General features: G+C 42.3%; 1 protein-coding gene across 3 annotated transcripts in view; it reads right to left on the reverse strand.

The window, feature by feature from the left end:
* The window catches only part of LOC117345567 (glucagon receptor-like), a 93,982-nt gene that overhangs the window by 54,025 nt on the left and 17,676 nt on the right, over positions 1 to 22,281 (reverse strand). For all 3 annotated transcript variants that reach the window (XM_033914398.1, XM_033914396.1, XM_033914399.1), the window contains exons 4-6: positions 8,556 to 8,652; positions 3,435 to 3,542; positions 1,225 to 1,346 (exon numbers count right to left, since the gene is read on the reverse strand). In XM_033914398.1, the coding sequence (XP_033770289.1) occupies positions 1,225 to 1,346; positions 3,435 to 3,542; positions 8,556 to 8,652 (327 nt within the window). The remainder of the gene's footprint in view (positions 1 to 1,224; positions 1,347 to 3,434; positions 3,543 to 8,555; positions 8,653 to 22,281) is intronic.

Consider the following 22,281-nt stretch of genomic DNA (forward strand, 5'->3'; position numbering starts at 1 on the left):
CTTATCCTAGGGAACACCTCAGCTCTTTTATTTTCTGTTCATCACCCAAGTCCATTTTTGTTTCAATCAGACTTGCTCAAATTCTTTTTAAAATGATTTTCCTTTTTTCATCTGTTAATCTGCCCTCACACCGCTACGGTAATAGTGAGAGATGGTTTGTAATCTAACTTGCTGAAAAAGCAATGCTTGTAAATATCTTTCAACTGATCATCAGACATTATCAATTTCCAATGGCCATCCTGTTTAGAACTGCTTCTTGCTAGGAGATGTTCGATTACTTAATATTTCTTTTGTTCAAACTAGCCATGATCATTAAGTGGGAAAAGGGTGCAATATCTGCTTCTCAGAGCTCAGTACAACTGCCAAGCTTCTGCAGGCAATTGCTATATTACAGAATACGTAATATTTCTGAATCCAGCATAATCAATAATTCAGCACACCAGTCTACATGAATAAAAGATTGTACTGAGAAAGCCGCGATGGGGCCTGTGCTGCCGACAATGCGGTTTGTTATAAGGTACTGTATTTCAGTCTTGCGGTCGGGATTCGGATGGGTGGGAGAGATGGAAGGGTCACGGGGGGAGCACTGCTGCTGCCAGCAACTAGGGCTTATTTTCGGGGGTAGGGCTTATATTAAGACTTACCCTGAAAATCATGCTAGGGCTTATTTTCGGGGAAACACAGTAGGTGACCTGGGTCTACATAATGTAATGGGCAATGCCTTAGTCACCTTGCTGGGCAGACTGGATGGACCATGAGGGTCTTTTTCTGCCATCACTTACTGTGTTGCTATATTCCAGTGGTCTCAAACTCAAACCCTTTGCAGGGCCACATTTTGGATTTGTAGGTACTTGGAGGGCCTCAGAAAATATAGTTAATGTCTTATTAAAGAAATGACAATTTTGCATGAGGTAAAACTCTTTATAGTTCATAAATCTTTCCTTTTGGCTAAGTCTTAATAATAATATTGTAATTTATAGCTAAAGAGACATTTGATCAAGAAACTTTTTTATTTTACTTTTGTGATTAAGATAAACACATCGAGGGCCTCAAAATAGTACCTGGCGAGCCGCATGTGGCCCCCGGGCTGCGAGTTTGAGACCACTGCTATATTCTATAGCCTGCAAATAAACTAGTTTTCTCCAGGACCAGCATGGTGATTATAATTCTGTTCGTATAAAGGAGAGAGCGTCAGTAAGGGAAAGTGATTGACAGTCTCCTCACCTCCTCTATAGTCACTTCCATTTCATCTTCACACTGAGATGAATCTCGCCATGGTTGAGAGCCATTCACTGTCACCCAGTGCCCGTCAAGTCCACAACTCTGTCTGACAAAGCCATGTTTCACTGCAAAGGCAAAAATCAACAGATTTACTTTTGAAATAATAATAATAGTTCCCTGCTATGTGGTTTGGGCTTTCCTTGCAAGTGGTATCATGAAACCTGTTCCCAAACATCAGATGGTGATCTTCCCTAAGTGGCTGTATGAGCTACAGACATTGCCTTTAAGGATACTGAAAAGAGATCTACGTGGTTTGGACCGGATGTTGGTGCATTTCTGCTGGAGTCATAAGAAGTCAAAGCTTAAGTATCTGTTGGGCTCCAAGCAGCAGGGGGGGGGGTTGGGGTTTTCTCACTTTGGGAGATATAAACTGGCCTGTTTGTTGCAGCAGTTGAAGGATTTCTGCTTACAGCAGAACAACATACCCCTCTTCACTTGAAGGAAACCTTATATGCCCCGTACTCGTTATACTCCTTATTATATGTGCCTCATAGCTCTCTCCCTTTGGAACTCCGGCATAGTGTTTTATTGCATTTGTTGTGGGTAGCCTGGCAACATCTAGTTTGTTTCTTGGGGGGGGGGCAGATCTGACAGTTACTGATTAATTACCTATCTTGGGGAATTTGACGTTTGACCCTGGGAGGGAGAATGTGGCCTTCCAACAATGGGAATGATTGGGGTTGACCTTGATAGAACATCTGGTGGAGGAGTCCAGACAATTGATACCTCTATTGCGGCTCCAAGAAGGTTTAGAAGTCTGCTGGGGGGATACCTTCACATACTGCCAGATTAAACACTATTTTGCCTCATTATCACAGGATTCCCTTGGTAAAAGTACTGGGAGATGAGTGAGGTTTTTTCATGGATACGAAAGACTCTAATTATTCTATTTCATCCCTCCATAGGACCTTGGTCCCTTTGGATAATCGTCTAGGCTTGTTTATTATTAAATCTAATTGGGAGAAAGAGCTCCATTTGGATTTGGGTGCTTGTGATGTTTTGCTGCAGTTCTCCAATTTTTTTTTTTTTTTTTTTAGTTTGGGGATGGGGTGGGGAACTATAAGAATCAAAACATCTGGAATAGGCATTAGAAACGAGAAGATTGTTGTGTTGGGGAGTAGATGGGGGTGGGAGACTTTCTGATCTATTTCAAAGCATACGATTATACTTGCCAAACCTCAGTCTTATTAGGAGTCTTACTCTTCTTCTACTCGATGGTGGGGTTGGATTCTTGGAGGGTCGGGGAGGAAGGTCGGGGACATCTACAAGTTCTCCTGGGATTTTCTTGGGGATAAATGTGGTGTTGGTTCATATTTGTTCCTTATTGATTTCAGGTAATAAGGGAGGAGTTGTTGAGTTGGGGGTGGAGGGGGTGGGATTTAAGGCAGGGTAAAATAATGTTAAAATGATTGATGACTGTGGAATACCGGTACTTCTTTTTACTTATGATGCTGCACCTTGGATGTATAACCCACGGGTTGATCAGTTTGTTACTGTTTCGTTGGCTGTCATCAATAAAATTGCTTGAAAGTAAAAAGATCGGGTAAAGGCTGGGGGGTCATATGAAAGACAGAAAACAACTGTTTATTGTCTATTTTTCATTTAATGCTATGTATGTCTATTGTAATCTGCCTAGAACCTTGGATAGCGTGGAATAGAAATGTGGAAATAAGTAAAATAAAATAAACATAAGAAAAAGTGAAAGAGATTGGGAAAAGACTGGGTGGTAGGGTACATGAAAGAGAGAGAACAAGAGAGACAGGGTAAAGGTTAGGGAGGGAGTATATGAGAGAGAGACCAGGTTTTCTCAGTTAGCATGAGAGTGTGTGATGCATGTGCGTGTATTTTGGCCTTCTGAATGTTACAAAATATAAAATGCGGTGGTCCCTGATAGAAAAAGGTTGGATAAGGCAAGTAACGAGTCAAAAAGGTAGAAAAATGAAAAGCAAAATAAATAACATATACACACAAAAAAAGATGAAAGTAGCAAAAATAAAGCAGTTCCTAAAATGTCCTGGCTAGCTCTCCAACTTTTCAAAATATCTTCCAGCCCTATAGGTTCTAGAACCAGTAAGTGAATCTTTTTCTTTTCAGTGAGGGATGTATTTGGCTCCAGGCCCATCTTATAGAGACTAACCGCGAGTTATAATTACCTTTCTCAAACCATGGTAAGTAGAAAGGGCAGGAAACGTTGATGATGACTCCTGGATTTCCATCTGGCCAGCAGGCATACATATCAAATGTGCGATTACAATACAGTCCTTCAAGTCAAAGACAGAGACAGAACACGGGAGAGGAAGGAGAAAATTGGGAGTGGGAGGAAGAGGTTTCAGGTACTGAATACAAAATGAGAAGGAGCAAAGAGTTGGTGCCTAATAAAGATGTGCTGTCATTTTAAAACTACAAGAAAATGCTGACAGTATTATCATTTGGTGCCATTTGCCATATGAAACAACCTTTAAAAACCCCAATTAAACAAAGTTTTATGTCATTATGCCATTTTATCCTAGACTAACATGATTTAGCATGTGGCATTTGTGAAGTATACATATGAAAATATAAGGCAATGGTGTAGCACTGGGTAAGCCCAGGTAGTCAGGGACCTACCCAGTTTTACTTCAGGCCCACTCAGTGGCAGGGCACATTGTTGGTGTAGCTAGAGGGGATCCTCATGCCCTGCCAGCTAAAGAGTCCTGTCTGGAGGCCCCCGGGGACTCAACCCTGTAGTAGTCAGCAGTAAGTTTCCAGCTGCCAGTGCCAGCACCCTTCTCCCTCCCCCGCACATGCTCAGTTCAATTGACATGCTAGCTGAGCTGAGCATGTGCGGGGGAGGGGTCAGGGGAGGGAGAGTAGCAGGCAGAAAGAAAATGCATGGACTGTACCCATCCAGTACATGCTCAAACCCACCCAAAAACTGAGGTCAGGCTATGCTACTGATATAAGGGTGGTTGAGTGCTGAAATTTAACTCTGAAACAAACAGAAGAATAAAATGTCCTCTGTGGAAGAAGTAACAAAGAAACAATAGAGCAAATGGCCACATAGTAGGCACTGATATAGTTCAAAAAGACGTTTTTTAAATTGTTGCACAAGAACATCTATGACTCCTGAGACCGATGGACTGTGTGACAGAGCAGGTGACACCAGTGGCGTACCTAATGTGGCATCCGGGGCCCATCGTTTTTTGACACCGCCCCCATTTGTATGAAAAACATGATTTTTAGTAACAATCCAAACATCACACAAGAGTATACCTAGGAAAAGGCAGCATCTTACATACTGCAGTGAGCAGTACATCAATACACCCATTCAGTGGCATACCTAGCATATGTATAACCAACACTTTCAATTGGAGACAATTGTGGTCATAAGATGTTATAGTGAGAATATATTTTGCAGAAGCACTGTGAAGTGAGTAACAGCTCTAAATCCGCTCTAAAAAGAAGGAAAAAGCCTCAGAAAAGGCCCTCCCACTGCCACAAAGGTGGAATAAAGGTGGTTAAGTGGTAACCTCACAGGCAAAACCTTCGTTTAAACTTGAGCATTTCGAGCAAATAACTATTACTTCACATATGCAAAAATTCTTGATAGAGGATAAAACCACTTATCTTAAGCTGATCGGCACACCGACGGAGGCCAGCGTTTCACCGACAGGCTACATCAGGATGTGACCCGACCGATCAGTCTACAAAACAAAGATTTATAGATGACATTTTTGTCATTTGGACGGGGTCCAGAGAAGAACTTGACTGTTTCCATCTATGGCTCAACTCTAGACATCCTATGATCGAATTCAGCATGACATGCCATTCACATCAGATCTCTTTTTTGGACGTCATGGTGATTAAAAATAATGACAAGATTCACACTACTGTATTCAGGAAAGCCACCGATAGGAATACCTTTTTGGACTTCTCAAGCAACCATCCTCTACCACTCAAACGCAGCCTCCCTACGTCCCAGTTTTTCAGGTATCGTCGTTTATGCTCTGAGCTGTCTGATTACAAATTGCAGAGCAAACATCTATATACCAAATTAAAAACCAGGGGATACCCGGGACATGTCCTTAAGAAAGCTTATAAACGAGCCAAATACTTGACCTGCTATTCCTTCCCAGAGATAAAACAACAAATGATGACATTGCTACATGTATTTTACAATACTCCCCCAGCATGAATGGTATCACCAAGATTTTGAGGAGACATTGGGAACTCATGGCAGTACACCCGATGCACACCGAGACTCATCTCAGGATCGCATTTACTAGACAAAAAAACTTAAAGGAGTTATTGAGCCCAGCCGACATCAGTCTAACCTCATCCAAAACAAGGGAACCCAGCATTGATCCTACGGGACATTCAAAGTGTGGCAAGTGTCTGACCTGTGCCATTACTATGGAGTTCACAGATAATTTTGTTCATCCAGGCACAGGGAAAATCTACAGACTCAAACATTTGACCTCATGCTCTACCATGTTTGTGGTATATGTCATTTTCTGCCCATGTTTGAAAATCTATGTGGGACAGACCACACGAACTTTTAGAAGGCGTATCACTGAACATAAGAGTTGCCTACACAATAACAAGTTGCAAGCTCCCCTTGTTGTACATTGTCTTAAACATAACCATGCATTTGAGGATTTGCGTTGCTTTGTCATTGATCAAATTGGAGAAGGAACTAACAACCGTCAAATTCAATTATTACGTGCTGAACAATTCTGGATCCATTTACTCAACAGCGAAGAGCCGGTCGGGCTAAATCAGAGATTAGAATGGAGTGCTTTTTATTAGTTAGTGTCTCCTCATCTCATCTGTTAAAATGTTCAAATGGATAAAGCTAACTGTTAAAGTACAAACAATCTAAAGAAAGAAAGACACAGAAAACTTTAGAATCGATTAAGAGCATAAGAAAGAAATAGAAAAGAAAACACAAAAATTTCAAAATAAAGAAAAATCCTTAAAAATTTCAAAAACATTAAAAATAAACAAACATCCTCAAAGGTTTTGTTTAAATAAAAACGTTTGCACATATATTTTTCTTTTCCTTTCTCAAGTTTTGTTGTTCTTTCATTAACAAGAAATTTCTTTTTACCATTTTTCACCACACACACGGTTTTTGCCGGCTGACTGTCAGATTCTCAATCTCAGCTCTCACGTCATCATTTTTTGACTCACTTCCGGTTGTGACGTTGTCCACCGGGAGGATTTAAACCCAGAATCCCGGAGCTGCCCCATGGAAGCCATTTCTTGGACTTTTTTGAAGCGTTTGTTTTCGCTCTTTATAAGGTACGTTTTAATATTGTTATAGCAAGAAGTTTAAACTTTATGTGAAACTGCTATAGTTCCTTTTGTTTTCTTCTTTGTTTTGTAGCCTGATCGGTCGGGTCACACCCTGATGTAGCCTGTCGGTGAAACGCTGGCCTCCGTCGGTGTGCCGATCAGCTTAAGATAAGTGGTTTTATCCTCTATCAAGAATTTTTGCATATGTGAAGTAATAGTTATTTGCTCGAAATGCTCAAGTTTAAACGAAGGTTTTGCCTGTGAGGTTACCGCTTAACTACCTTTATTCCACCTTTGTGGCGGTGGGAGGGCCTTTTCTGAGGCTTTTTCCTTCTTTTTAGAGCGGATTTAGAGCTGTTACTCACTTCACAGTGCTTCTGCAAAATATATTCTCACTATAACATCTTATGACCACAATTGTCTCCAATTGAAAGTGTTGGTTATATATACATTGGTTTTCAATATATCTGAGTTTTTATACCTAGCATATGTGACACCCGGGGTCCATCGTTTTTTGCCCCCCCCCCCCCCGTACGAAAAACATGATTTTTAGTAACAAGCCACACATCACACATGAGTACCTAGGGAAAGGCAGCATCTTACATACTGCAGTGAGCAGTACAACAACAATACACCCATTGTAAAACTAAACAAGCCATTACAGAGTGCCCAGAGAGTGCAATTTATCTGCACATTGACTGAAGAGCAGCATTATCCACCCGCTGAGCTTTCTTCCAGATTTCAAAAAGTATAATTTTGTAGGAATGGGCAGTTGGGAAGTTTTCATTTCATGTCATTTCCCTGCATCATTTACAGGAATTTTCATTTTCTTTGAGATTTTTGGGTCGTTTTTTCTTTAATAGCGTTACAAGCGTGCCCTTGTCGTTTTTTCTTTAATAGCGTTACAAGCGTGCCCTTTGCAAATAATGCACACTATTATCGGCAAACGAAAAATATCACAAAATGTGTGTGTGTGTGTAGGGGGGGAGGTGGTTGGCTAGTTTTCATTTGTTAATAACAATAAGGCAAACAAAAAAATAATGAGGATAAGAGTAGCGTTTATTATCTGCTAAACACAGTTCCGTGTCAATTCTTTTTAGTGGATACATTATAAACGTTACCATTGTGTTGGAATCAGTGGTACTTGCAATTTTTTTTTTGTTTGCCTTATTGTTGTTTGCTCATTGTGGGCTTTTCTTCTTCTTCTTTTTTTTTTTTTTTTGCTCTTATTAAAGACATGAAATGACATGGGATATGGTGTTGACATGTCCTATGGATCTGCAGTGAACGAATAGAGCCAAAAACCAAACCAAACTGCAGAGGTGAATGTACAAGTTGCAGGAATTTTATTAAAAGTCAGGCAAATATTTCCAAAGGTTGGCTCTCGTGTGCATGGGGACCGGACCCAACACGGTGCATGTTTCGGAGAAACACTCCTTCCTCAGGGGTCTGCGTTGTCCTATGCTTCACTAATTGAGAACCATATGGGTGTAGAATAAAATCCATAAATACTCCTAAGTGGCTAAAGCACAGTGTTCAGAGTTCACACTGTTCACACTGTGCGTTAGCCACTTAGGAGTGTTTACGGATTCCACACCCATATGGTTCTCAATTAGTGAAGCATAGGACAACGCAGACCCCTGAGGAAGGAGTGTTTCTCCGAAACATGCACCGTGTTGGGTCCGGTCCCCATGCACACGAGAGCCATCCTTTGGAAATATTTGACTGACTTTTAATAAAATTCCTGCAACTTGTACATTCATCTCTGCAGTTTGGTGGTGTTGTTCACATGTCCTATGTCATTGCAAATGACAGCCCATGCCTAATGATATGTACAGGTGTGACTGGACCTTCTTCTTAATCAGGCTGTTGGTATCCAATACAGCTGGATATCTCTCTCTTTCTGCCATATTTCCCCAGTCTTTGATTGCATCGCTAAGTAGAAGAAGGACCTTCTTGTTTTTCATGATTTACAGCAGTACTGATACTTCTATTACCTGTGGGATATGGGCTGTTTGCCATGTTTTTGTAACATTCATCCCGATATCTCATCCAGTCCTCAAATGTCTTCTCCAGGATCTTGGCTGCGCAGGCCTATCAGAGGAGAACATATTTAAAAACCTTGGATTGGAATGGGAGTCTGTCAGAAACCAGCTGCAGTGCAAAGTGACAAATCAAAAGCCGTAGCACCAGCTACTCAGTTCAGAATATTGTCCTGCTCATTGCTTGGTGTTATTTTTCTATCTGTTGCCCACATTCCCAGCTCTCCTTTGCACTCCAGCAACTCATTGTAAGGAAATATATGCAGGCTAGATATGCTCAACCAATCAAACTGTATCAAGAAAAAAGTGAAAAAAAAAAAAAAAAGCAGGGCTCCAGGGCTGGGATTTCACCCAATCTCCAGAAGACTGTACTGATCTGTATTTGAAACATAAAAACATGATGGCAGATAAAGGCCAAATAGCCCATTCAGTCTGCCCATCCATAGCATCCACTATCTTCTCCTTTCCCTATCTCTTGCCTGCTCAACCAATAAATTCAGAGCAGTACCCTCAGGAGGTCGGATGAATCCTCTGAAGGCCCAGACCACATGCCACTACACTAAATTCAGTTAAACCAACTACTTTATCAATGGATCTAATCCCTTCATACTTCATTAAGAAGTATAGCTCTATCTTTGTCCCTTTTCTTTTCTTTTTTTAAATCTTTATTCATTTTTAAAACTTATATATAAGTGTGACAGCAAATAATAACATTATAACTTAACTACAACACTTAATATTCTCCAATAATCTACCTTAAAACTTATCTCCCCCCCCCTCCCTCCCATTGCATAACAATTGTTAACTCACATAAAAGCATATAATAAATTCCCTTCTTTAACATTCCTTATAATTATACAAAAACCTAAATCTACCCTCCCCCCCCCCTCCCCCAACCTTGGACATAAACAATTAAAGGGAAAAAAGGTTTTTACTCATTACAATATTTTGTTACTCATTACAATAATTTGTTAAAGGTTCCCAAACATCCTGAAATTTTTTTAAATACCCCTGCTGCGAAGCTATTACCCTTTCCATTTTATATATATGACACAGAGAATTCCACCAGAAACTATAGTTTAGTCTATTCCAATTCTTCCAATTATTCATAATTTGTTGTATGGCAACCCCTATCATAATAAGTAAAAGCTTATTATTATTTGATGATATTTGACTCTTAGCCCTCATTGACATGCCAAATAATACAGTATCATACGACAATAAGAACATAAGAACATAAGAAGTTGCCTCCGCTGAGTCAGACCAGAGATCCATCTCGCCCAGCGGTCCGCTCCCGCGGCGGCCCATTGCCTGAGCAGTGGTCCTTGACTATTTTTATAATCTATCTCTACTCCTATTACATTACATTACATTAGGGGATTTCTATTCCGCCATTACCTTGCGGTTCAAGGCGGATTACAAAAGGTTAATTTAAAAAAGACAGAATTACAATGATTAGCTAGAGAGGTAAGTTGTAGATCTTAAGAGCATTTAGAGGTCGTGTTGTTATTGCTGTTTCAGGAATTTCTTGAAAAGTGTGGTTTTTATTTCTATCCCTATCCTTAATTCTTATCTGTACCCCTCAATTCCCTTGTTCTCTAGGAACCTATCCAAACCTTCTTTGAAGCCATGTAACTTGTTCTGGCCTATCACAGCTTCTGGAAGTGCGTTCCACATATCCACCACCCTTTGGGTGAAAAAGTACTTCCTAGCGTTTGTTCTAAACCTGTCTCCTTTCAATTTCTCTGAGTGCCCCCTTGTACTTGTGCTTCCCCATAATCTGAAAAATCTGTCCCTGTCCACTTTTTCTATGCCTTTCAGGATCTTGAAGGTTTCTATCATGTCTCCTCTAAGTCTCCGCTTCTCAAGGGAGAATAGCCCCAGATTTTTTAGCCTGTCAGTATATGAGAGGTTTTCCATACCCTTTATCAGTTTAGTTGCTCTTCTCTGGACTCCCTCGAGTACTGCCATGTCTTTCTTGAGGTGCGGTGACCAATACTGGACACAGTACTCCAGATGTGGGCGCACCATTGCGCGATAAAGTGGCAGGATGACTTCCTTTGTCCTGGCCGTGAAGCCCTTCTTAATGATTCCAAGCATTTTGTTTGCTTTCCTTGAGGCTGTGGCGCATTGTGCCGATGCCTTCAGTGTTGTATCAACCATTACTCCCAGGTCTCTTTCAAGGTTACTTACCCCCAGCAGTGATCCCCCCATTTTGTAGCTGAACATCGGGTTCTTTTTTCCTACATGCATGACCTTACACTTCCCTATGTTAAAACTCATTTGCCACTTATTGGCCCACTCTTCCAGTGTCGTCAGATCCTTTTGGAGATTTTCGCAGTCTTCCGTTGTTTCAACCCTGCTGTATAGTTTGGTGTCGTCTGCAAATTTAATGACCTCGCATTTTGTTCCCGCCTCCAGGTCATTTATAAATATATTGAAAAGGAGCGGTCCCAACACCGACCCCTGCGGCACCCCGCTCGTGACCCATTTCCAATCTGAATAGTGACCCTTCACTCCAACCCTCTGTTTTCTGCCTGCCAGCCAGTTTTTGATCCATCGGTGGACCTCCCCTTGTACCCCGTGGTTCCATAGTTTCTTAAGCAGTCTTTCATGTGGTACCTTGTCGAAGGCCTTTTGGAAGTCAAGGTAAATGATATCTATGGATTCCCCTTTATCCACCTGTCTGTTCACCCCTTCAAAGAAGTGTAATAAGTTAGTGAGGCATGACCTACCCTTGCAGAAGCCATGCTGACTTGATTTAAGCTGTCCATTGGCTTTGATGTGTTCACAGATGCTGTCCTTGATCAGCGCTTCCATCATCTTTCCCGGGACCGAGGTCAAGCTCACCGGCCTGTAGTTTCCCGGGTCGCCCCTCGAACCCTTCTTGAAGATTGGCGTGACATTTGCTATTTTCCAGTCCTCTGGGATCTCTCCAGTTTTTAAGGATAGGTTGCATATTTGTCGAAGTGGCTCTGCTATTTCGTTCCTCAGTTCCTTGAGTACCCTTGGGTGAAAGCCGTCTGGACCTGGTGATTTGTCGCTCTTTAGCCTGTCTATCTGCCTGAGGACATCCTCTTGACTTACCTCTAGTTGGGCCAGCTTATCTTCCTGATCACCATTTACGATCTCTTCTGGCTCCGGAATGTTGGTTATGTCCTCCCTCGTGAAGACTGACGTGAAGAACTCATTTAACTTGTCAGCCATCTCTTTTTCCTCTTTTACCACCCCCTTTCTGTCTCCATCGTCCAAGGGTCCCACTTCCTCCCTTGCTGGTTGCTTCCCCTTAACATATCTGAAGAACGATTTGAAGTTTGTGCTTCCCCCGCTAATTTCTCTTCATATTCTCTTTTTGCTTTCCTAACCACTCGGTGGCACTCTTTCTAGTGTTTTTTATGCTCCTTTAGATTGTCCTTTGATTGATCCTTTTTCCATTTGCTGAACGATGCTTTCTTGTCACTTATCGCCTTCCTCACTGCATTTGTTATCCACACTGGGTTTTTCGTTCTGTTTTTTTTGCACCCTTTCCTGAACTTGGGGACGCACAGGTTCTGTGCTTTGTGTACCACGCCCTTGAGTAGGGTCCAGGCTTTTTCTACGGACTCCGTCTTCCTTGCGTTGTTGAGTTTCTTTCCCACCATTTTCCTCATGGCATCATAATTTCCTTTTCTGAAGTTGAGTGTTGTCGTTGTGGTCCTTTTCACCTTCGATGATACAATTTCTAACCTGCACTGGATCGTATTGTGATCGCTGTTCCCCAGTGGGCCTAGTACTGCCACCTCCTTTGCGGGTCCCTCTAGTCCGTTGAAGATTAGGTCAAGAGTGGCATCTCCCCATGTTGGTTCCATGACCAGTTGTTCCAAGAAACAGTCCCTTGTGGCTTCCTGGAATTTGGCCTCCCTTGTGCAGTTTGAGTGCCCGATACTCCAGTCTATCCCAGGGTAGTTGAAATCCCCCATCACCATCACCCTTCCGCTTTTGCTTACCTGCCTCAGTTCAGCTTCCAGGTCTTGGTCGATCTCTTCCGATTGCCCAGGTGGTCGATAGTACAGACCTAATTTCATGTCTGTTCCAGATCCTCCCGGTAGCTTGGCCCATAGTGATTCTAAGCCATCAGCCCCTACTGTTGTTTCAATCCTGGTTGAAGGTATGGATTCCTTTATGTATAGCGCTATTCCTCCACCCTTTTTGTGTGTCCTGTCCCTCCTGTAGAGTTTGTACCCTGGTATGGCCACATCCCATTTGTTGTCATCAGTCCACCACGTTTCTGTGACTCCAATTATGTCTAAGTCCTTTTTGCTGGCTATGACTTCCAGCTCTCCCATTTTGGCCCTCAGGCTCCTAGCATTGGTATATAGACAAAGTAAGTCCCGGTTGGTTGCCTTCCCTGCTGGTTTTCCTCATGGTCTGGTGCTCCTGCCGTCCCCCTCATGGGCTGCTGGACCTCGAGCCTCGCCTTGGTCATCCTCCTCCTGTGGTGCGCCTGTTTCGTCCTCAGCCTGATTCCCCATTTTTGGTTGTCCCTCTGGTTCCGGTAGCTCTCTGTTATTACTGCCCACTAGTTTCCTCTGCTCCCTGGGCCCCTGCATAGCGTTCTTAGGTCCTTTTTCCAATAATTTCCACTCAGTCCCGAGCCCCTGCATAGCGTCCTTAGGTCCTTTTTCCAATAATTCCCACTCAGTCCCGAGCCCTTGTTTACAGTGTCCTTGCTCAGTATCTTTAGTTGATACTTTTGTCCGATGTGTCGGGGCCAGATCGACTATCGGCTTTCCCCTTTTTCTCAGTTTAAAGCCAAGTCTATGATGCTCTGGACGTTGCGTGCCAGCATCCTCGTCCCAGCCGTGCTCAGATGCAGTCCGTCTCTCCTATAGAGCTTGTTCTTCCCCAAGAAAGTAGTCCAGTTCCGAATAAAGTGGAAACCCTCCTCTTCACACCATCTCCTCAGCCAACCGTTGATTGCTTGTAGCTCACTCTGCCTCCTTGCGTCTGCTCTCGGTACTGGCAGGATCTCCGAGAAGGCTATCCTTCGTGTCCTCATCTTCAGTTTCCTCCCCAGGATCCTGAACTGGTCAGTTAGTGTAGTCCTGTTGTAGTTCCTCCTGCTGACGTCGTTGGTTCCTATGTGGATTACTACTGCTGTCTCCTCCGTTTCGGCTCCCTCCAGGACCCTCTCAATTCTGTCGATGACATCCTTCGTTCTTGCCCCTGGGAGACATGTCACCAGTCGGTCCTCTCTCCCTCCGGCTATATGACTGTCCACTTCTCTCAGGATTGAGTCTCCCACTACAATAGCAGATTTCCCCTTCCTCAACTGTCTCTCTGCTCTCAGGTCTGTGTCAGTGGCGCAGTCTGCTAGTCCTTCCTCTTGGCTCTTTTGGGTCTCCGTCTCATCTGCCTGTCCAGATTCTCCGCAAGGTCCTCCTCCTATGGCGTCTGGTTCTCTCCTGATGTGCTGGTGGTCCTGTGCCTCCACCATCCTGCAGGCCTCCTCGATGAATTTCTCCAGCTCTCTAACTTGTTCTGTGATGTGGTTTTCTCTGGTGGTGTCTTCAATTGACCAGCACTGTCCCTCTATGGTGCAGAGTCCCTCCAGCTCCTGGACTCTAACCTGCAGTCTCCCGACCTCCTTCTTCAGGCTCTCCAGTTCCTGGCATCGACTGCATATGTATGCCTCTCTCCCAGAGGGGAGGTAGTCATACATGTGGCACTCGATGCAGTAAACTGGGTAGCACTGCTGGGTTCCTACCGCCTCCATTGCTGTTCTCTTGTTCCTATGTCCCACGGTGTGTATGGGTGTTTCCTGGCGCGCAGCTAGCTGAAAGAGTGGAGAGAGAAAAGAGAATGAGTAGAGAGAAGTACCTGTGGCTTTTTTTTTTTTAAGAAGTTAGAATTTGCTGCTGGGCTGCCTGGGCACCTGGTTCCTTCTCAAGGCTCCTTCGCAAAGGCGCTCTCGCTAAGGCGAGCGCCTTTGCCACTCGCCTTTGCCGCGCGCCGAACGGCTGCGCGCCGTTGGCTCGCCCCCTTTTATGGGCGAGATCGGCTGTGACGTCGGGAGGTGGGTGGAGTTACAACCCGCCTCTTCCCCTCTCCGTGTCCCGAATCTGCTGTGGTTCCTCCGCTCCCCTTAATGCAGTCCTCTGCCTTTAAAGCAGTTCTCTGCCCTTTATGCAGTCCTCTGCCTCTCTGTCTCGTTCACCTCCGCTCCGCTGCCTCTCTGTCCCGTTCACCTCCGCTCCTCTGCCTCTCTGTGCCACCGGATTTTCTAATAAACAATTTATTTGACCCCAAATTGATTTTCAAAATGCCAAAATGAATGGACAATAGAATAATAAATGATCTAGAGTCCCTGCTTCGAGATTACAATGCCAGCATCTATTAGACTTAGAGCTATCTAACTTTTGTAACCGAACTGGGGTCCAGTAAGCTCTATGTAATAGAAAAAACCAAGTTTGTCTCATAGATGCAGACACTGTACATCTCATCCTCCAAATCCAAATTCGTGACCATTGAGACACAGTAATTTGATGCTTAATCTCAATGCTCCAAATATCCCTAAGACCAGTTTTTGGTTTCTTTTTTATAAATCCAGCTATCAATTTATTCCACCGATGTCCCAGGAAGTCCACCTGAAAGCACAAGAATTCCAGACTATACTGATTATTAAGATCTTTCCACTTAGGGAACCCTACCTGAATGGCCTGCTTCAATTGCAACCACCTAAAACTTTGTGATTTACTAAGATCGAATTTATGTTGCAACTGTGAAAAATCAAGCAGTTTACCTTAGAAATAACATCATCTAAAATACCTGCAATCATCCAATACTCTTTGTCCCTTTTCTACTTGCTATGGTTACCTAAAATCTTAACTCAAGTATAGTTCCACCCAATTAAGATGCAGTTATTTGTAGATGCCTTTCTCTAGCCAATAATTTTCCTCTCTGGCAGAGTTGATGAATTATTCATGATCTTTACTATGCAAGCTATGGTATTATTTTGTAGACATGATTTCTGAGGATTGTTTGTATGTTTATTCTATCATGTTTTTGTTTTAAAATTATGTATGTAAATTATGTATGTAAACTGTTTAGTTTTAAACAGTATAGAAATTTTTTTAAATAAACACTTGACAAACTGCCAGCATTTATCCTAGAATTAAGGATATGAAGATGGATCAATCCTTAGACTTTTATTATTGCCCAGTTTCCCAACTCCCCTTCATCTCAAAATTAAATTAGCATGATTGGCTGCATGCATGCAAATTTTTTTCACGTTAGCGACAAATTCTAAAAAAAAAAAATTTTGTGTGAGCAACAAGTTCTAAAAACCAACAGTTTTCCAGTTTTGCAAGTATTTTGGTGAGCAACAATGTAAAATCTGTGAGCAATGCTCCTTGAATGTATGAGCGATTGCTCACAAGCTTAACAGTAAAAACCTTGGGTGTTACATTCAACTAAAAATTAAGTTTTCAGGCTTATATCTCCCAGATAATTTTAAACTCAGAATGATCTACTCAGTCTAACGTATATTTGATAAACCAACACTTTAAATACTTATTCACTCACTCATTATCACAAGATTGGACTATTGTAAAAGCCTCTTATAGGGAATCCATGTTACTGACAATTGATGGCTTCAGCAGGTTCAAAACATTGCAGCCAAAATAACAGGTTCAGACAAATTTGAACTTGTCACTCCACTTTTACGCAATGAACACTGGCTTCTTGAATCTGCTAACACCTGCGCAGAGAGGTTAGTTCTTCCTGATGTAGCAAAAACATGGTGAAACAAGGATTCTCATGTTGAATTATCAGTCCCGGGTTGTGGGCAGCTGACGGCATGCTCTAGATTTTCTTGCTTGGAATGTGGCTAGAAGGCTGTAGATTGCACTACACAGGACAGCAGTTTGAAAACTACGGTAAAAGCTAGGTGGACAACTTTAGTGTTTATTGGCTGTTCGAACTTTTATAATGCTATTTGAAAGCTGCCTCCCTGGGATTTTCAACTTACCGCCTGATGATTACTCCCCCTTAATGGTGGGTGTTTCTAAACATTTTAAGCCTTAATTTCAAGCCCGGGTTTTTTGAAGTCAAGAGTTTTTTCCCATGCAGGATTTTCTTTCTGATATTTTTCCCCCGAAGCGAACCAGCTCCTGATTCATAAGGCCCAACTTTAGTACAGGAAGAGGCGGTCGGAGCATACCGCGCGTGATTTCCTTCACTCACCGGCGCTCCAGCTGCCCTCTCCTGCCTCTCTGGCTGCCCTCTCCTGCCCGGTCATTCGCGGTCAGAAAACACTTCGAATGACCAGGACTGGAAATCGCGGACCGCAAATTCACGGGGGAGCACTGTATATAGATAAAGATTTATGTTTTTCACATTTCGCCCCTCCCCTTCCCTCCCCTATGATGAGCGCCTATGATGTACTCCTATAAGGCATGCCTATAAATGATGTTCACGTGCACGCATACAATCATGCCTCTTTCTGTTGACTATTCTGCCCATGTGTCAGTCACTTTCTCCAACAATTGATCGGATAGGATTTCCGCTGGCCTCCGCAAACCTCATTATCATGCATGGTTATTTGAGCATCAATCATCATTTCAAAATCAGACAATTTACTACCAGTACGAGTGTAAGGATTTTACCGTCAATTTTAGAGCATCTGGGTCAGAGTGGAGAGGTTTCAAATTATAAAGTTTAACAGAATAGTAAGGGGGTCAACACAAAAGGGGAGGTTGTGCTGTCCAGGCCAGCAAACATGCAGTCTACACATCATTGAATAAAATTGTCTTAAGGTCAGCTTTGAAGTGTTGGAAAGAGGATTGTTTATCTAAGGTGCTGCGATAGCATGTTCCAGGGCTCAGGGCCCTGGACCAAGATAATTGAACATCGAGTGCAATCGTGAAAGAAGGTACAAGAAGGTGGTTTGCTGTGATGATTTATAAGTGATCTAGGTGGACAATAAGGGGGTTTAAAAACATGAAAAATATAAAAAATCACCAGATTGTTGGATCTTGAGCAGAGTTTTGTATGTGATGCAGTAGCCAATGTGCTGTTTTAGGAGGTAGGGGGGGGGGGGGTTCGCAATGATATTTTCTAGCTCCTGTGATCAATTTGATAGCAGCATTTTCTATCAGTTGTAGTCTTTGGAGATCCTTTTTTCTGAGTCCATTATAAAGTGTATTACAATAGTCTAATTGGCTAATGATTAAGAAATGAACTAGGATATACAATGCTAGGGGATGCAGTACAGATTTTATGGAGATATGGCCAAGAGGACAGGCAGCCTTCAAAACAGCACCACTAATTGTATCTGTTTTAGTCTCAGACATGTCTGTAATTCAAAATACATACATTTTGGGCCGGATTCTGCAAGTGACGTCTAAATTGGCCTTCGCCTACAAAAATCGCACCGGCCACATGTCAAGCAAAAAACGAACAACGAAGGAGACTATAGGTGCCCAATCACTTTATTATGTGTCAAGAGAGCAAGAAGCATATTAGGAACAGGATTGAGTTTTTGCCACCACGCAATAGTAACTCCGATACCGTAGGAGATGAAATAAGCTTAAGGCATTAAGACATAGGCATTGAATGCTTAAGAGGATCTTATCATTACCAATTTTGCTAAGACTCCTGAGGCAGGCCTTTTTGGGTCGAAACATGATCGTGTCGAGTCTCGATACATCATAAAGCGATTGGGCACCTATAGTCTCCTTCGTTGTTTGTTTTTTACTTTCCGAGTCTGGGAAATTGCCATCTCCTGTTTCCCTGAGCCAGCCACATGTCCAGGGCCGGATTAACCAACAGGCACAGTAGGCACGTGCCTAGGGCCCGAAATGGACAGGGGGGCCCGATGAAGGAGGCCCCCCCCAATCGGTAAAGCAGGCCTCTCCCCATCGACAGAAAGTAATACAAACGAACAATGCGGGTAAGAAAGGCAAGGGGAACTGTAATTTTGCAAGCGGTGCTTCCTTCTTACGCAGCTTCCTGTTTCCGCCTGGGCACGTCATGGTGGGGTGGGGGCGGGTCATTGTGGGTGGGGCGGGGCAGGGGGGCCAAGTGTACTTGTGTGCCTAGAGGCCCTCGACAAATTAATCCTGCCCTGCACTTGTCAATCATGCGTAGGCATTGTTAACAGAATCGCAGCTACTGGCACCTAAGAAAAAACATTTCCGGCACCTACGTTTTATGGAGAATTGCGCATAGCAGCACCTAAAGTCATCTCTGCCCTTAATCACGCCTACTTTGACCCTAGGCACCACTGGGTGCCTTTGGTACGCTGGCTTTGCTCCAGTGTCTCTTCTTTTTTGAAACTCTTAACCATTACAGGTTCCTGAAGAAGGATGTCTTCCGAAACTGAGTTCAGTTGAACCTTTTGTTGTTTTTTTCGAGTTTGATTTCATTTTCAAGCAGCGCATTATCACCACGCCTATTGGATCTTCGTCCTGAAACATTCTTGGGAGTCGTGTGGGTTTTCGGATCTCCCACTGAGATAAGTAATCGTGTCTCACCTCAGTTTTCAGGACTGTGCAGTTATTTTGTTTTGTTTTACAAACTGTGCTTGCGCAGCATTGTGAATATTTACACATTTTTAGTGTTATTGCACTTTATTATTTTGGCACTAATTTATATCTCACACAGAAGACTCTATGATGGCGAGGTGTGTTGACTGTGTTGACACACGGATTGTAGTACTGAACGTTAATTCGTTTTATTTGACTATTCAATCCCGCACTGAGGTCTTTCTATCACTTATTACTTTAGTTAGATTGTGAGCCTTTGGGACAGTTAGGGAATTTCCAAGTACCTAACATAAACATAGTAGATGACGGCAGATAAAGACCCGAATGGTCCATCCAGTCTGCCCAACCTGATTCAATTTAAATTTTTATTTTATTTTTTAAAATTTTTCTTCTTAGCTATTTCTGGGCAAGAATCCAAAGCTTTACCCGGTACTGTGCTTGGGTTCCAACTGCCAAAATCTCTGTTAAGACTTACTCCAGCCCATCTACACCCTCCCAGCCATTGAAGCCCTCCCCTGCCCATCCTTCACCAAATGGCCATACACCGACACAGACCATGCAAGTCTGCCCAGTAACTGGCCTAGTTCAATATTTAATATTTTTTTCTGATTCTAAATCTTCTGTGTTCATCCCACGCTTCTTTGAACTCAGTCACAGTTTTACTCTCCACCACCTCTCTCGGGAGCGCATTCCAGGCATCCACTACCCTCTCCGTAAAGTAGAATTTCCTAACATTGCCCCTGAATCTACCACCCCTCAACCTCAAATTATGTCCTCTGGTTTTACCATTTTCCTTTCTCTGGAAAAGATTTTGTTCTACGTTAATACCCTTCAAGTATTTGAACGTCTGAATCATATCTCCCCTGTCTCTCCTTTCCTCTAGGGTATACATATTCAGGGCTTCCAGTCTCTCCTCATACGTCTTCTGGCGCAAGCCTCCTATCATTTTCGTCGCCTTCCTCTGGACCGCCTCAAGTCTTCTTATTTATTTTTATTTATTGTATCTTTTAATGCATTCATTTTTGTAAACCGCTTAGAAACCTCACGGTTATTAGCGGTATATAAGAATTAAATTATTAAATTTTACTGTACTGTATGCTTTAGTAAGGTTTTTTTCCTGTTGCTGCGCTGCACAGTTTGCCAAATATTTATGATATAGAACTTGTCTTTTTCAATAATAATAATAATAACAACAACTTTATTCTTATATACCGCATCCGGCATCTACTTTTTTTAAATGAGTTTTTAAACAGTTTTAAATGCAACAAGCTGATTAAAGCCGATTAAGGCAATTTAGACACCAGTAGGTCACCTACCATTGCCTAACTTTCAGCACCGTTAACATAATCTGGGCCTTTGAGTAGAAATAGTTTAATTAATGGACAGCAATCATTCTCTCTGATAGTTAAACATAGGAACCAAGAGCACTAGGTTGGCTGCTCCGCTACCCAACGACACCATGCCACCTTCAACCTATATATCATGACACACCCAGCCAGACTGATTTTCAAGATACCTACAATGAATACGCATGAAATAAATTTGCAGATGTTGCTTCTGCTCTGTGCAAATCTATCTCATGCATACTCAAGTTTCAAGTTTTTATTAAAATTTCATTTTATTAAAATTTATCTTGTTTTACTAAGCGAAATACAATTAATTTTTAAAAAATGATTATGAAAAATTGGAAGAATTGTGACCGATTAAATTTCACTTTTTGGTGGAATTTGTTATGCTTGTGTTATAGATACGAGAAAATGTTTTTTTGAGCAAAGGGGTAATACATTGTTTAATCTGACGTGGGGCCCATTGATCAATTTTATTGATTCTAATTGAATGGTTTTTCCCTTTACTTATGGTTATATTTTACACATCCAAGGAAGGGGATGGGTGGGAGGGAGAAGGTTAGTGTATAGGGACTGGTTTATTAAGGTTTTGTAAGTATTAATGTATGATTATTTTGAATACATTGAAATCGGGGGGGGGGAGGGGGATGAAAATGATTCTTAAGTATTTTATGGTTGGATGTAAGTGCTGTTTTTCAAATAACTTGAAAATGAATTCTTGTATGTACTGTTTTTGGTTTGAAAATGAATAAAGATATATATATATAAAATAAAAATAAAAAAGCATAAAGACATACAAATTGTGATTTGTTAATAATGCATGAGACGAACAATACAAACACACAAACTAAAGGGCAGAGGGTTCAGAACTACAGTCTGCTTTTAGAGGAAAAAGAGGTAATGTATATGGAAAGCATGATAAGGATGGTGGTGGGGAAAAAGCACAGCGCTATCCGTTGAAAGGGAATTATAGGCCGTAGGCATCTTTAAATAAAAAGCTTTTCATGTTATTTTTGGATATCTTGAAACCTGGCTGGCTGAGGATTGGATTGGGAACTTTTCGAATGAGCAGCAAAGACCATTCTTTTCATCTAAACAGACTCTGACAGACTGCCTCCCCCTTTCTGTAACCTGCCTTTGTGCCCCTGTATTTAATGGCCAATCTCAAACTTAACCCCTCTTCTATAAAGCCGCGCTAGCGGCTGCAGTGCGGCAACAGCCCCGAAGCCCTTTAAATCTCTATGCTCAATATATATAAATGGTTTCTAAGGTGCTCAGTAAACAACTTATGTCACCTTAATAAATGTTTTCAATAATTTTATAGTCTGTTTAATAGACCTCAGAACCACCACTCCTCCGTCACACCGAAGTGTAATCACGGGGAGATGCAAGTGGTGCACTCCTCACCGGTCTATTTAATTTAAATTTTATATCATTCCTCCAATTCTTATGCTTAAATTTACTTATCTTAGTAATGGCGAACTATCAGTTCTCACGGTAGACTGGCGGTAAGACCCGACATCTTTCACAATTGTTTCTTCAGGGGTCTGTCATATGCCGCCGCCATCCAACTCTAATCAGACTTGCACGATTGTATATGGCCAGGGCAAGATTAATTCTTCGAGGGCCCCTAGGCACCCAAGTACACTGGGCCCCCCGGCCCTGCCCCGCCCCTGTCCCACTCAACCCCACCCATGCCACGCCCCTTTCCCACCCCCATTTATCTGTTTTCTTCTTTACTTCTTTATTTCCACTTGTATTTCTTTTATTTTATTTTTTTTAATTCAAAACAAACAATGATTAGCATAC

The sequence above is a fragment of the Geotrypetes seraphini genome, chromosome 11 (assembly GCF_902459505.1).
Source record: "Geotrypetes seraphini chromosome 11, aGeoSer1.1, whole genome shotgun sequence".
NCBI lineage: Eukaryota > Metazoa > Chordata > Amphibia > Gymnophiona > Dermophiidae > Geotrypetes > Geotrypetes seraphini.